Source organism: Lissotriton vulgaris, chromosome 2_1 (assembly GCF_964263255.1).
Source record: "Lissotriton vulgaris chromosome 2_1, aLisVul1.2, whole genome shotgun sequence".
In the NCBI taxonomy this organism is placed as follows: domain Eukaryota; kingdom Metazoa; phylum Chordata; class Amphibia; order Caudata; family Salamandridae; genus Lissotriton; species Lissotriton vulgaris.
This window is the reverse complement of record NC_141687.1, coordinates 1,821,611,172-1,821,627,831: the sequence shown is the minus strand read 5'-3', so window position 1 is coordinate 1,821,627,831 and position 16,660 is coordinate 1,821,611,172. Positions and strand designations below refer to the sequence as shown.

At 45.5% G+C, this 16,660-nt stretch overlaps 1 protein-coding gene across 2 annotated transcripts in view; it reads right to left on the bottom strand.

The window, feature by feature from the left end:
- CTDSPL2 (CTD small phosphatase like 2) overlaps positions 1-16,660 on the bottom strand; it is a 459,434-nt gene that overhangs the window by 37,074 nt on the left and 405,700 nt on the right. For both annotated transcript variants that reach the window (XM_086957909.1, XM_086957910.1), the window contains exon 12: positions 2,990-3,085. In XM_086957909.1, the coding sequence (XP_086814035.1) occupies positions 2,990-3,085 (96 nt within the window). The remainder of the gene's footprint in view (positions 1-2,989; positions 3,086-16,660) is intronic.

Below are 16,660 nucleotides of genomic sequence, written 5' to 3'. Positions count from 1 at the left end.
AGCGATGCCACATTTTTATCCTCTGCATATGTTTTATGTTCTGCCAATCACCTTTTTTAGTGTTATCTGTACTTAGAATTCGACTTTTAATTGTATTTTATTGCACTGATGGCACTTAACTTTTGATGTGCATTATCTTTGTCATTCTTACTGCATATATGTGAAGTTTTGTGCTTTTCATGCTGTTTTTATTTAGGAAGCATTTTTTATTGCTAATATGACCATTATATTGTCAATTGTAATTTACACTTTGGCTGTTTTGCACAATGTATCTGTAGCAGTTGTTCTACTTATGTGATCTGTTAAGGCCAATTCGCTGAATCTTTAACAAGTTGAATTCTTGGCTAGTTGATCTTTTGCTTAGTCCAATGTTCGGATTAGAATGCGCTTTTATCATTTTCATTATGTGCTTTTTCAAGGATTTTTAATCTGAAATAAAAAATTTAATTCAGCCTTTTTACACTTGCATGAAGGTTTTAATGGATCCATCGTTTTGGATCTACTGCTATATAGGCATCCGATCTGGCCATAATTTGGTAAATCTCTCCATCAGTCTCATTTGAAGGGGGTGGTAGCTGAAAAAGGTCGATCCATTATCTTCTAAGACTCAGATTGAAGATATTCATATGTTAAGTAAAACTGTGTTAAGACTGCTTGGGCAACTTTTAGGACTAGAAGATACGCATCAAAAAGACTACTGCCCACCCTCTGAAAAGAGATACCGAATATAACTGCCCTTTCTATAAGCATCAACCTTACCTAAAGTAGAAAACTGAAATTTGCCATTAGGTTAGTCATGGCACTAATGGCATAAACCTTCTTGCCATTTGCCCAGGTTTTTGCTTTCTTTATCTGGAAATCCGAAAGGAAGAGTAGAAGAATATATTAAATTCTCACTGCCACCAAAACCATCAGCTCTACATTTGCACCGCAGCATTTGAAAAATGTACTTGTATTTGCTCTCTATCCTGTTGGGGGCATGGAAGGATTAACAATGTGGAACACAAAGGCTTATTTACCTGGACCTGAAAATTGAACCAAAAGCACATTGTTGGGTAATGTTGTGGGCCCCGAAATTTGAAAGACCAGTCCATGAAAATGTGATGTGAATATTAAGCAGCCAAATTGCCTAAACGGAAACCTATGTAAATTATATCAACCATTGGGGATGCTTTTGCAGGTTTATCATTGGTGGTTAAAGGAATAAAGCGGGAAAAGCTCTCCCTGTCCAATTATGAAAATGTGCCCTAGTGCAGTGAGAACCTTGCTTAGGTAAAAATAATTCAAAATAGTTTTTCTAGTTTGAGTAAAATACAATTTCCTTTAGGTGGACTCAGAGTCCTTAAACTCTTCCCATTGTTACCTTTGTGGACACTATCGCCTAACTGTAGTCCTAGAAACTGCTTCCAAAGCATTTTACTTGAGCTTAGCATGCCAGCAACAATCATGTGGAGGGCATATAAAAAGCACCCCACTCTTTCCCTTCACCAGTTCACTTGGAAAAAGAAGTTCATTAATGTATTTTTGGGAGGAGGGAATCAGCAGGTGGGAGTCTACGGACGGAGGCGAACAGTCACCCTAACTGTAACTATCATATGCATACAAGGACAAAATATTGAAAGTTCTCAAAGTCTGTTTCGGTAGACCAAAATTGCCACAAGGTAAGTCATGAAGGCATCCACCTGGTGATGCTGACTAACTGATTTGATCAAAACGAAGGCCATAAATAGCAGAATTATGATTTTAAGATCAATTTGGCATTTGAGTCAAATTAGATATAACACATGCTATCAGCAGGTTGCTTTAAATGAATTTACCCAGAAGGCACACTTGCTGACTGATATGGTTGAAAATTGTATTACATGGGTGAAGCAGTCCATTTTGTTTAGGTCAACAAGGACAATCTTAGGAAGGAGTTCATGCTCTACAATCAATGTCATCAAAAGGCCTGACCGTTTTTTCAATGTATAGCTCAAAAACCAAAGAAAGCAGCAAAAGTACCGCCAAACCACACAGGAAGTCAATGGAAGCTTTAGTAGCATTCCAATGACCTCATACACCGCACTAACTGCAGACAAAATACGAAAATACTAAGATTGTAAAGAAACAATACAACTTGGCACAAGTATAGAGAAAGTTACATCCCACCAGATTTACAGACTGGGTCACAGGATCACCCCAGAGCCTCACCCCCTCCCCTTTTAAACAGGGTGTGATTTCAGCAAATTGCATAGCAATGTAGAAACATTTTCCCCTTAGGGATGCAAGCAGGCAGCATGTTTGCCATAAAATAGGGTCTAATGTGATCTTTTATCTGGTGCTGTTTTCAAGCATTTTCAGAATGATGAACAGTCACCTGAGAAAGTTTAGAAATGGAGGGAAAAAGTGAAGAGTAGGCTGGTTTATTATCAGAACTGGTTCTCTGGGAGAGGGATGCAGAAAACTGCTCGTCACTCCATGTGTTCTCTTAAGCTGGGAAAAAACGCAAAGTCCAGAAGATCACAAACATAATAAAAATGTATAAAGATACTGCTTAACTTAACCCCACCCCCAAAAAACATGGACATTTAAGAAAAAGGTTAAACTAATTACATTGATGATTAAGCTGATGAGTCAGCACAAGTTACAATTATGACATGCTCAAGTCCTCACTGGTTTGGAGAAAATATAAATGGGGAGCTCAAGAGAAAACACTATATGTAGAAAATACAAAGACAGCATGAATCAGGGGGCATGTGAGGGACATTATGGAGAATACTCTGCCCTCACAAAATTAGTTTCCATCCAACTCAAATTACTGATGCTGGGAATGTAAATAAACCCGATTGTGAACAAATTAATCAGGATAATCAGCACATAACCGATTGCAAAAAGGGAAGCCCAATCAAACAGTTACAAAACAGCATGCAGTTAAGCCCCCTCCTCAGAGAATGAAAGCATGCCATTTCCAGTTACAATTGAGGCCTTAAAAAGTTTCAGCAAACCTCACCAGTTCTACCAGCTTTTCCAGGAAGGGGATCAATTTCAGAAGCTCCTTGTCGTTTTTGTCCATGAACCAGCTCTCAATTGGAATTCCGTTCGAAAGCTGTATAAATGCATAAAATATATCCCAGGGAGATTTAATTGAGTACATAAATCTTCGACATTAAAAAATTAATTCTTTTAACATACATGGAGCATACATTTATTCTCGATAGCTAGCCATCTGATGTTTCTCTGAAAAGCAAGAAAGATGGACAGCAAAAACTCCCCTTCTTACTGCCTTGCGCCTAAGCAAGATTCGGGAAACAAAGTTCTAGCACAATTTAGCTCTGTAGCCTCAGTGTACTCCCTGGCCTCTCGGGACACACTGCATGGAAAAACAGCAGACATTTGAAAGAGTGCAGTCTAAAAGTTGACTTCTCCGACTCACATGACTGGTTGGGATACAGTATGGATGGACATCACTGGTGACTGTGCTCTAGAGGATCACTAGAAGTGAATGAGGGTTTAGAAATCAGTCTTCACTGCCAATCAATCATAACCAACTTGGCAGCAAAGGACAGAGTGGAAGAGGAGAGAACATTTAAGCCTTTAAATTCCTCTAGAGCAACTATTACTAGTATAATATGCAACCGGTAATACAGCAACATTCCATATTGAAAATGAATATAGGTACAGAGATAAAAGGTCTACGCTTTCATATTGATGTCCAACAACGTATAGGTATTAAAATGCTTTTTTGCAGCATCTTGTGTGAAGCAGAATGTCACGAAATATTTAATGGGTCATTTAGATTGCTATGGTTTTACATTTTAAAAGTTGCAGATTACCAGTGGCATATAGTTTGATTTTAAAAGAGGGAAAGCTGTAGGCTTCAACTCCACCCATTATGTAAATTGCACCTCTTCACCCCAAATTTACGAATCATATCATGTAGATGTACTGCATTGGTTTGAAAGGAGGGAATATAATAGGTCAATTTTCCTTAAGTAAATACTCAGATGAAAATATTGCATAATGCAATATTAGCGGCCTTCCCTGCTTAGATCTGTGGAAATGCTTATTCACGAATACTGACATTTTCACATCCTCTCAGTTGATTGTGGGACAGCTATTTGGAAGATCTTCAAAGAGAGAAAGTCTGCCCCAGCACAGGCTCTTAGTGCAAAGAGTTGTAATCAAACCTGCTTGTATAACATTGACTGCCTTTGGAACTAGGGTCAGCTGCTGCAGGACTTTGGGAGAAATTAATTGTTAAAGGGTTCATTGCTGTTTTTCCCCCTCACATTTTGAAGAGGAATAGTTATGTTAATTCAAGACGAGTGGTTTACTGGCTCCTTATGAAAATCATTAAGCTTCATAATTTACTAAAATACGACACTGAACACTTACAATGAAACAAAATCTGGATCCTTCGGACTTCCCCTAGACCGAAACAAAACAAACCCTTTGTTCCTCTTTCAGTCTTCAGAACTGCAGCTCAAACCCTAGTTTTCACAACTAGATGGCAGCAATGCGAGGCTGGCTGGCCTTTCCTAGTGGGCCCTAGCCTTAAAACCACCTTTTATGCTGCAGCTTGCCTCAAACTCCTATTGTGAGACGCCCTGTACTATCTCTCCTTGGAAGTCAAAATCTACATTAAAATGTTAATCATCTACAAACCAACACCATACAGCCTTAGCTTCCCCCTCTGATTTTAAAAAACTCACCATCACAGGAGAAGAGCTCTGAAAGCTGCAAACTAAAAAGGTCTAAAATGATTAAACACCGCAGTCTTATAACTTTGGAACCGCTGACAAACTCAGATACAACCTTAACTTGCTTTCGGTTCATAAATACTTGAAAACTCTCATATTCAAGTTCTGCCCCTAAGGACTATTTCCACAATTCTTATGCTAACTAGTTGATAAGTTTCCCGTTCCCCATGTGACTAGACCTGCGCTATGCAAACACTTTAATAAAACAAGCATTTGCAATGCAATAGGTCTCGCAGCATTAAAGTTTGAGTTATTGGCATTGTATATGCCAGTGTGTTGCATTACATTTTTAGCAAAGTCTGTATTGGTGTATAAAGATGATTTGCAAGATGATAGCGATGGAGTGGGGGATGGATGGAGTGGAGGGGATGGATAGATGGAGTGGAGGGGATGGATAGATGGAGTGGGGGTATGGATGGATGGGGTGGGGGGATGGAATTCATATGTGCATTAAAAAGAGGAATATAAGGATAGAAATAAACGGGGCACCCTCCACTAGTGTATATAAATACTAGCCCCATTTATGCACTGCTCATTTCATTGCAGTGGGTGGTGTCCTACCTTCTGTACTGAAGCGAAAGGGGCAGCCTTATCCCATCTTAGGTAGTGAGATCCAACAAACTGACTGATGCAACAGTTGACAAACTAGGAGAAAGCAACTTACTGTATTTCTAGGCCTTATCTCTACATACTTCAAACAGAAACTGCACACAGAAAAAACGAGTACACACCATGCACCCGTGTATGAGACGGAACTCAGAACTGCACCCACTGCTACCCAGCAGCCGGTAACTCGCTTTCTGAACACCAGCAACAAACACGACTCCCCAAACTAACCTGAAACATCATCTTTTAGCTAAAAATTCGTCTAAATATCCCAGTTCGCTCTTCAATGTGCCTAGCAGCACACAAAGCCGGGTAACTCAGCTAGCTGTGCAGGTTTCTGTGCAGTATAAGAAATCTACGTATTGGGACATGGCCTTTATTTAAAACCCGGTTGTCATGGTGAAGTCCCACCAAAAGGCACTATAATAACATTTATGCTCCAAAGAGCAGTGCCCACAAAACCTTACTGATGGTATGTAATTGCGCAGAGCACTTGACGAAATCCTCAATGAAATCTGTTTGATAAAAAAATCAGCAGCGCACAACTTTTCTTTGTTTTATTGTAAGTGTTCCGCCTCAGACCCTTATTGGAACCACCATTACGCATCCCCCGCACTTGAACCCATGCTGAGAAGGGCCCTCCTCCACAAATGCCACCCACACTGTTTAAAATGCATTGAAAAACACTGCATGGTAAACACTGCATCTACAAATAGTCACCCTCCCACTGAGACATCAAAGTTGCCCAAGAGCACACTGTGCATTCAGGCCAGGCTCCAAAACGTGCAGGCAGTGGGGTGTAGTTTGAGCCGTAGGGGTAGGTGCAGTCAGGTGACCCAGCGAAGGCAGAGCTGGGCAGCAGGCAGAGCATGCGAGGGGTGGCCAGTGAGGCAAGGTTAGAGACAACAGCACTAGGTGAACAGAAGGTAGATGGGCACTGTGGCCAGAATGGAGAGCTATGGGCAACCAGATAGCATGAGAAGATGGTCTAGCGTGGCAAAGCAGGGCAGTAGGTGGCCAGAGCAGGGCAGTAGGTGGCCAGAGCAGGGCAGTAGGTGGCCAGAGCAGGGCAGTAGGTGGCCAGAGCAGGGCAGTAGGTGGCCAGGGGTGCGGCATGGACTCGGTCGTCTGTGTGTGTCTATCCACGTGCGTACCTGTCTCAGGACAGAGGGGTTCTGCCCAGGTGGCCAGCAGACTTCCCCAGGAAGCTGCACATCCGTGGGGATCAGTCAGCAACTCCCCGGACCACCTGGCCCACAGGAGTCATGTTAAGAGGCGGAGCTGGTAACCCACGAACATTCTTCTTCGTAGGAGGGCAGTGCGATAGCTGCCATATGACTACAACTCCCATAAAACAGAGTGACTATCTGCTCGCACACAGCACGGTGATGGCAGGGAGCCCGGACTCTAAGGCTCGCCTATGCATGCATTACACTGCTAATTATTCAGATGTATTCAGCATTCTGTAGAAGTTATCGAAACAGCCTGGCAAGAGCAGTAAGGTGCACCTGCACCAGTTCCGATCCCTCGTACCACTTGCTGCTTCCTAGTTTGTTTTGCGCTCTATGGATGTTAAATAAGAAATGTGGCAAAGCAGATTTTGTGAAAATAACAGCACTGTGAATCTGCCGTTTTAACAGGGGTTTTCAAAAGTCCATGAGTTAGCTCTTCCCCTCTGAACAGAGCAAAGGTTTGCGGGGACTGGGAGGATGATTCAGGAGGTTAACATACAAAGGTTTCTGCTGAATGATGCTTGAATTGGGTTATTAGTTATTGGCCCACCACACAGTGATCGTCGCGAGACTCCCAGCAGTGCTGCTGCCATGTTGGTTTTCATCTCGCTTACAAATTATGAAGCATGGAGTAGGGGGAGACTAGCAGAGTGCAGTTTACACTGCACAAAAACATTAACAGAAATGTCTCAATTTATGAGCAGCCTTTGCCAAGAACAGCAATCAGGAGTGTAATCAGTGTGCATACAAATCTAAACACGTCCCGATGATATTTTCGGGAAGGATCGCAGAGTCGTGGGTAATGCTGTTTTGTACACGCTGGTGCAGTTTTACAGAGTTCCCACACGTTTATCTTAAAACGATAAACACCTCTTAAGCACTAGGGCTGGCTTTGCTCGGCATGCTGCTCGATGCGATGCCTCGGCGTGCCTTTGTTCTTAGCTGCTTTCTCCCCTGGTCGTCCCAGGCTCTCATATTTCCCCTGCGAGGACACGAACAGCGGGCGGGAGGGGGCAAAAACAAAGACCTGGACAGCGGGAGGGCGGCGAAAACAAAGACACGGGCAGCGGGCGGGCGAAAACAAAGACACGGGCAGCGGGAGGGAGGGGGTGAAAATAAAGACACGGACAGCGGGCGGATATACATGTGGAGAGAGAGAATATTTTCTTCCATGCCAAGTTTGCTTTTTAATCTTGAACTACCTATGTGCAGCGAGCGATGCATGCAGCTATTTTTAGCCCGGGACGGGAAACTGATGACACATTTACTATCACCGGCCTAGAGTCTACCCTTACCATCCACATCCGATCCATTAAATAGAAAGTGTGTGGGGGGGGGGGGGGCAGCCAGACGTGCCTGTGTCTCCCGCCACCCGGTGCACCGTGGCCGCCCTGCCTGTAGCACCCTCCTCCCGCAAGCATCGCAAGAGCGAGCGCTGCTTCACCGCATACTGGTGGGTAGGCGCTCTAGTTGTTTGTTTGAACTCTATGGCTGGCGTTTGGCTACACAGTCGAAAACACGTACAGCGTCTTCCCGCCCATGCTTTTTTTTGGGATGAGCGAGCCCCCAAAGCACGTAGGTCCGAATGTTTACGTTTCACGCGCGAGGCCTGGAGCTCGTCCAGCTGCTTTTAGCATGTCCCCTCATCCCATAGCTTGGACAGTTATCAGACGTCGGGAATTTAAAACAAGAGACCCGGTGAGTGGGGGTGGGGCTGGCTGTGTGCGCGCGCATGTGTGTATGCAGTGTGTGTGTGTATGTATGGGGGTGTGTATGGGGGTGTGTATGGGGGTGTGTGCGCGCGTGTGTGTGTACCTGCCTGTGTCTCCTATGTGCCAAACCGCACTTTATTTATCAATGTTATCCGCTTTAACTCAAAGCTTCATGATCACATTCACGGTAAAAGCAGTTTCCAAATGTATGTTCACACTCGCCGTAAATAAAAAGAAAACTATGCAAGTAACATACCGCCACCCAGCATAGCACGTAATGAGACACTTGTGCACATTTATTTTAATGGATTCACACAAACTGTAACAATTTCATGCTTTCAACATCACGGTAAAAAAAGCAGAACGACAGCGCCCACCTAAAAGCAGTTTCCAAATGTTACCGGCCAGCTAAAAGCAATTTGCAAAATGTTATCAGGTACCCCGGGTGAGTAGGGTTGGGAGGGTGTGTGTATGAATCTAGTGCTGCGATTCGAAAGGCTCTAGGGGGCAAAAGCGATCTAATGGTGCACTCTAAACGTGCATTGTAAGAAAATAAAGCTTGCTAAATGAAAGCGTGTCTATCTGCATGTAGGCGAGAGTCACAATGCCACAGTGAAAACGAAACTAAAAGCGCCAGGGAGATGCTACTTGCTGCTGAGGCGAAAAAAAGTCCATTCAGCGCACAACTCAGTGCTAGTACTTGTGCGCATGTCAGTTTGAAATCGCCTCCAAGGCGATGCACGCGGCCAGGATTGTCTCCTGGGAAGCACACACGCCGACAATAGGTTCTCGGCGGAGACGTGCTTCCGCGCGCTTAGCCGAGACCTAATAAATGTAACGAAAGGCTAAAGGACATCTCACCAATGACTTGAACGTTCAAGCCTTTTAGAGTTGGGTGAAAATGCTCTAGTGTGTAGCTTGGCTGCTTTCAAAGAAAATATATATATATTAAAACTATGGTTGCAGAAGACTTTTGTACCAAATAACTTCAGGAGTATCTTTTAAGGATCACTGGATCAGACTGATGAACCATGGACCCCCAAATTTCAGCGTGCCCACTTGTTTTGAGCTTGTAACAGGAGATTTCAAGCTATTGGGCATAAGTAGATTTCTGAATGACTGGAAAATCTAGCAGCCTAGAGCGGACACTAGGTAGGGAAAATGAAAACAAAGTTCAGTGTCTAATCCCTTAGCACTCTGAAGATCGATTAAAGGCCAGTGTCAGTCTTTAAAAGTAAGAAGTGTTATCCCGTTCGGAGGAAAGGACTCCCATCATTAATAAGGTTCTAAACTAGAAGAGATCTTGCCTGTGCACTAGCACTATTTAGATTTATTTGTGGGCTGCGTGTCTGGTACAGTCTGAAACTGACAGCACAGAGGTGGTGCAGATCTAGTGGCCCTATTGTCATATCTGGGGTGGGATGGACCAGATGCAGAGCCATACAATGCCACATAACGGTGCACAGGGAAGTTGTAGTAAAATCTTATGGATCAAGTCTGGCCCCTGAGAAAATTCACAAGGTGAGGAATCTGCTGTTACCAGTCTCTTTAATATGTCCGTATTCATTGAAACTTTTCTGTGCCCTCAGAGGTGGATCAACTGCAAGTATGACCATATGCAAAGTCTAACTTGGGACCTTTTTAGAACTGCACTCCACAGAACACGGATGTGGTAGGAAGTGAAGAATATGCGTTTAGATACAGTATCAAACAGTAAAAACGTCCTGAAGGTATGTAACTTTGTTCTTCTGATGGACTTGGAATAGGTACAGGGAGGGTCTGAGGAGAAGACTCATTTCAGGAAGTCCTGCAAGACTAAGCAGATGAAATTACTCTCCCTGTAGACCTGACCGCAGGTGCAGACAAGTGCTAATATGGCAGCTTGACAGATGTCCAGCACTAGACCACCTCGCGCGAATGCACCGGTGGTGGCTTTGATGGAATGAGTCCGAAAGTCATCAAGTGGGTTATTTTTGTCCCATTGATAAGATTTTTTTTATGAACAGGATCGTCAATCTGGACAAGGTTAGTTTCTGAACTGCCCTTCCTTTCAATGCACTGGCGAATCCAACAAAAGCAGAACATCCACCCAGTACTCCCATGACAGATCTATGTAAAGTGATCTAACACAAAAAACACTAAGGACCATCTTTGGATGCAGCCAATGTGGGAGAGCGAAGAATGCGAGGAGTGTGATGACCTGTCCAACACTGAAATGCAACACCACTTTTGGTATGAAAAAATAAATAAAAGAATTAAAAAAACAAAAGAGGTCAGACTCCTAAGTGCCAATTTGTCAGGGAAGAACGTGATATATTGTTGCTGTATGGACATCACCTGCATCTCACTGACAGTGCGGTCAGAACAGTCTTACCAGTCAATTCCAGAGAACAGCTGTGCATAGGATCAAAAGGCATGCACTTCAAAAACACTAGGACAAAGTTAAGATCCCCCTGAGGCTGGATAAAGAGCGCAGGAGTTAACATATAACAGCCCATTCAAAAACTACATGACAACTGGTGACCTTAACAACTATGGTTAATCAGGCAAATGCAGAAAGGACTGACAAACTGTTAACTGTACCCACAGCAAAGCCATGCCGGGTCAGTGAAAACACATCAAAACATCTTTTTCTACAGTTTCAGAAAGTTTAATACAGTGCAGCTGCTCCACGAGAGATCAAAGCCCCCTGATTTCCACCTCAGACACAATGAATCAGTCACTAGAGTGAGCTCCGAGTGCAGCAGGGAGAATAGTCTACCTCAGGACAGGCTGTCTTCGGTCAGTCACCACTGAAGATCTCAGGCTACGTTGTCAGACATACGGATATTGTCTAAGAGGAAAACCCAATTCTGAGCCCACTGCAGATGGGCGTTACACTGAATAGCTGGCGTAAGCTAACGACCACTAGGAACCAGAGGCATAAATGAGGCTAGGAGATCAAGGAGTATCAGAGCTCATCCGACGGGAAACGGCAGTTAACATGAAACATTGCGGTCAGGACCAGAATGTCCTGACTCACTACAGAGGTGGGGAGGCCTTGAAAGCCACTGTGCCGTGGAAGGTTCCTATGAACGAAATTCTGAGTAGTTTGCAGATGTGATTAAAACTCATTGATTAAGTTCCAAGAGATGACAGTACGAAACAAGACTACAGGTGGTCTGCGACTGACTGACAAGCCTGCCTTCAACAGCCATTCATTAAGGGAAGTGAATATGTGAATCATGGACCTGCAAAGATGGGTCTCAACCACCACCATTTAGTAAACATGTGCGGGTCGAAGGGTAGACTGGTAAACAAAGTGTTCCAACCTTATGAATCAAACTTAACATCTGCAAAACAACTGCACGGGTACATGACTGTATGCATCTTTCATGTTAAAGGACACTGTCAAGTCGCCAAGATCCAGGGCAGAGTATTTGTGAGAAAGCAGGTCAAATATCGGCCAGATTTCACAGACTTTTCTGACCACAAAAAAGTATCATGAGTAAGGCCCTCTACATTTCTCTGCTTGAAGAACCTCCTCTATGCCCTCTTAGACCGACAGTGGCCGCATTGGATGACTGAATGAACAGAAGTGTGAAGGACAAAAAAGGAAGAGGGTAACTAAGCAGAAAAACCATAGTCAGTCTCCTAATAGTGTACTCGCTGCAGCTAAGCAGGCGATGAGGAAGAGGACTGTTGTTCCTGCTGGTGGACACAGCCTCCTTGTCTTCTGGTGCTACCAAACGGCTGTATGGGCTGTCTATGGCAATAAGCAGGATCCCAAGAGTATCCCATGATCTTTCAGTATGGTTTGTGAAATTGGCAGGCAGGAGATGGCAAGCCTAAGAAAAGGATCATAGCATGGCTGTCTATGAAGCGTTAAAATGCAGAATTAGCTTTTTCCTCCAATAAGCCTAGATCCATCAAATGTATATCAATAAGGGATGACTGCATGTCCCAAGTACATCCTGTGGTGTGCCTCCATGTATCAAAACAATTAAATGGGGTAGTTCCTCTTATGGGGCTCATCGGACCCTATACATTGTGGAATCAGTAGTCTGATCTTCAGGATCTCGAGGGACCAGAGTGGTCAGATCATACATCCCTCACACACGCAGTAGGGTGTCATGCTTCATCAGCAGAGAGCTCCTCGTCATGCCGGCGCTGCAATGTCAGAAAAGCCAGGGGGTTGTTGATCTGAGATCTTTTGAACCTTAAACGCAGTTAGATGCATGCATGTAAGGAGTCACAAAAATTGGATGGTGAAGAAAAGTGAGGATAAAAGAGTCCAAGGGAGCCTAAGAAGTTTTACTAAGGTGGTGTCCCTTGACACTAAAAACAAGGGTGCTATATTGGGGTCACAATGGGCCCCAATAGCTAGTACGTGAGAAATATTGTGGGGTCGACATGTTTCATGCCGTTTGCCTGGAGGGTCAATTGGCATTTCATCAGGACCTAGAAATAAATCTTACCCTGTATGTAATAGTATATGGGCCCCTGCTAAGGGCATGGTTAACCAACAGAGTAGACAATACTGCACCTACGTTGAAGTAATGGGGTTGATTCCAGCCGGAATTCGGGATAGAAGTACCCCTTAGGTCTGGCAGAGGTCCACAAATAAATTGCAGGAAAAAGTGATCCTCGTGGGATAGGCTCCATAGACCTACCCTCCTCTGTCAGCCTGTAGGATAACCACACTGGTGGCATGACCAACTGTCTCGTGTCTAGGATATTTCTCAATAAGTATTTAGGTGAATCCTTTTCATCATGGATCATTTGCAGGAACGTATTCCTCAAGTCCTCAAGAATGGCAGGTAAAACTGAACTGGCCATGTGAGAAGTTGGCCTGGTATATGCTGTCCACTAGTTAAAGTGGGCACCCTGTACCAGTCAAAACAACCCTTATGGTGATTTAAGAGGTAAAAGATAACCTTCGAAATCTATCCAAGTAGTAGCAGTGGAGAGCAGCCTTCAGGCTTAGTCTTGAAGGAATGTTAAGCAGCTTGTTTTACCAGGATGCAATCTTATTATATTGGTTAAATGAAAGAAAAACTTCACAGTAGTTACACAAAGCACACAATACTGAGGCACAGAAACAAATCATATGTAGCGCTAATACACAGTGGGCTCCAGGGGGAGACCAAACCACATATTAAAATAGTGGTAAAAGAACCATGACTCTAGTCAAAACAGTGTCTAAAGGAAGTAGAATCGCTGGGACCCCAAGGAACCACCCGAAGTGAGTAAGTAGGGACCCCACGGAGGACGGATGCAGTGTGGAAACACAACCGCGTGTTCCGAACAGTTCTATGGGAGAGTAGAGTTTGCAGTTTTAAAGTTTAAGGCCCCCCTCTGAGTGGACTTCGAAGAAACACTGTGGAATTTAGGAGGTTGGAGAGCGACCCCGCCCGTGGATACCGTAGTACCGGAGTTACCTATCCCACGGAAGCGGGTGCATTGGGTTGAAGTGGTGTCTGGAACCGCTGTCAAACTCAATAAAGGACTGTGTCAGTTGGAATCAAAAGATGGATTCTTGATGAAGAGTACCTGGAAGCAGTGGGGACAGAGTCTGGGTCACTCAGGAGTGACCAGGGGATCAGTAGACGAATGCCCACCTATGTCGGGTGCTTCAGGTGCGAAGAAGGGGTTCTTGACTCTGCAGCCACAGGGACCAGGAGATGTCGAGGACTAACTGGAGCAGGATATGAGCTGTCCCACGAAGGATGTCGGGTGCTATGGGGTCGGTGTACGGCTGGAGCACCAACAAGCCTTGGCAGCGGTAACCCATGAAGAAGATCAAGAAATGTTACAGTTCGGACCAGCAAGGTCCAGGAAACTCACCCAGCACAGGGTAGTTGGGGAAAACCTGGAGCAGCCAGGGGAGCCCAAGAAAAGTAGTGTTGACCCTCAAGAGAACCCACAGGCCAGAGGCACAGGAGTCGCAAATGGACCTTGAGCCGTTTCGCAAAGAAGTAGGCCACGGAGCACTCGGTGCGAGGAGGCCGGAGTTCTTTGGTGGAAATTGTGCCAGAGGCGGTGCTACTCAGAGCCCAGTGCACTTGTTCTGAAAACGCCAGCAAGCATATGCACTTGCAAAAGTAGGAGGTGCACAGGGGTACGGGTATCCCAGGTCCCACGAGTCATTCTGACCGTAAACCAGGTGAGAGGGAAGCTCGGACCTCAAGGGGCTTGGAAACCCAGCTCTTATGTTGTTGGAGCCTTAAGAGTCCATAGGAGCAGCAGCCGGGTCAATTTTGATGTGGTGCCTGCGGTTGCAGTGGAGAGACTCCTTCACTCCAAGGGAGATATCTTCAGTTGTCCATGATGCTTCACAGGTCTGGCATCATATGGGGCAAGGGCACAGACGATGCTTCAGACTGACAGGGAGGCAAAGTCAGGCCCAAACAAAGTCCAGAGTGTCCAGACTGTCGAAGTTCAGTGTTTTCTGGTTCAGAATCATGTCCATGTCAAATCTAGGGTCCTACAGCAAGTTAGTATCCACGGAGAGGGTTGGACAGATTCAGGGGACCTTCCCAGGAAAGGGTCCAGACAGTCGGGAGGTTACGCCCATGTCCTTTGTCCAGTTTTTCACCAGAGTAGGAGCCAATGGCTCCCAGGACTGCTTTGAACTGGACTATGCATAGGGACACCAAATGTGCCCCTCATAAAGACTTTCGGTCGCTGGCAAGCGCACCCACCCAGGCCTATTACTAAATCCTGTCTAGGAGGGGGTCACACCTCCCTATGACAGGATGCCTATTGTTTTACCTTCCCGTGCTCGAGCTTCGCTCAGCAGCAGGAGGGCAGAAATGTGTCTCTGGTCGGCAGCAACCCTTTTGGGCTGTCCGGGAGTAGAAGGCTGATACTGCGAACACCAGTGACCTCACAAAGCTCGTTTCTGAGGGGTGGAATCATACCCCCACACCGGTTACCAGTGTGGGGTATTATTCCACAATGTTTGATGCCTAACACAATAGGGTTACTTTCTGTTTTAGAGTTGGTCATCTTGCAGTCGCATAATGCCACTCTAAATGTTGTAAATGGCTGATACACCGACAACTCGGGAGAATGAATGGTGTAAGCTGCAGGAGTGTCCTGCTCATGCAGGGGCACCCTCTAACTTAGAACCAAGCACCCTGCTTTCAGGATAGATATGGTCGGCTATCGGGGTGATGTTAGATTTGGGGTCTCTAGTTGGCACAGATAAGTACTTGTGACAAGCAGGGACCCTCTCGTCTAGTCAGGACAAGGGGATTACCCTCTAAAATAACCCCTGCTCACCCTCTAGGATGCGTGGCGCGAGCAGACAAGACTTCTCATAGCGTTACAGGTTAAGCATTTGTGAACACAGTAACGCAGTGACAACACCACAAATGGACACCACACTAGGCTTATATAAAAAAAATAGGTATATTTTATGTAAGGCTTAGCACAAGACCAAATAACGTAAAAATAGGCCACAATACTATTAGCGATACAGTTCTTGGTTAAAAATGCGTAGTTTTAAGTTCCATGCGCTTCGCGCGGTCTGTGCGGCTCTCTCAGGGAGGATCGTACTTGGAAAGAGTTAAGTAAGCGCTGCGGACTCTCCGGTCCGCGCACAGTCACAGTGCGAGTCGTACAGTTACCTTGGATCGAGACGTCCGACGCAGACGGTGCGCTTTAGGATTGAAGGTGAACCAGGAGCGTTGTTGCCTCTGCGGTGCGGACCCAGGCAATCTATAGGAGTCTTGTGAGGCGTAGAGCAGGGGCCCTGAGGAGCGAGGCAGACGATGCTGGTTTCCAGGCGTTCACGTACAGTGCGGCGTGCAAATCGCACCTTCCAGAGCGGGGATGCCTTTAATCCCGGATAGCGTGTTACAAGGCGGCCGGTACGCTGCGAGCGTATGGGCCCTACTCAGCCTTGCGGTGCGCTCCGGATACAAACGCCAGCGGCAGGGATACGGCAAGCAATGCGGCTCTCAATCGGGGAGGGTGAAGCAGTGTGTGGTGCGGCCTTGGTCCTCACGGTGCAAGCACGGCTCGTAGAGGGAGCGGAGTCACACGGTTCGGGGCGGCACAGGGCTTCACAGAGGTCAGAGGGTCGAGGCGCACTTCAATCGCGGCTCCAGCTGCACAGGTAATTTGGCAATTTCCAGCAGCTCTTGTGAAGGCGGGGGGAGTGCAATAGTCCTGGGACTCCGTTCAGGGGGCAAGCTCACCCACAAGCCCTTGGAGATCTTTCAAAACAAGTTGAACAAAGTCTTTTCCAGTCTTATCCTCTCCTCCCGCAGCAAGGCAACCACTACAGGCCAATCCCCCAGGTCAGGGACAGTACTACTCCTTGCAGCTTTCCCAGTTCCTTGTCGAACAGAGGTTCTTGTTTCAGCAGGATCTCATTTCTTAG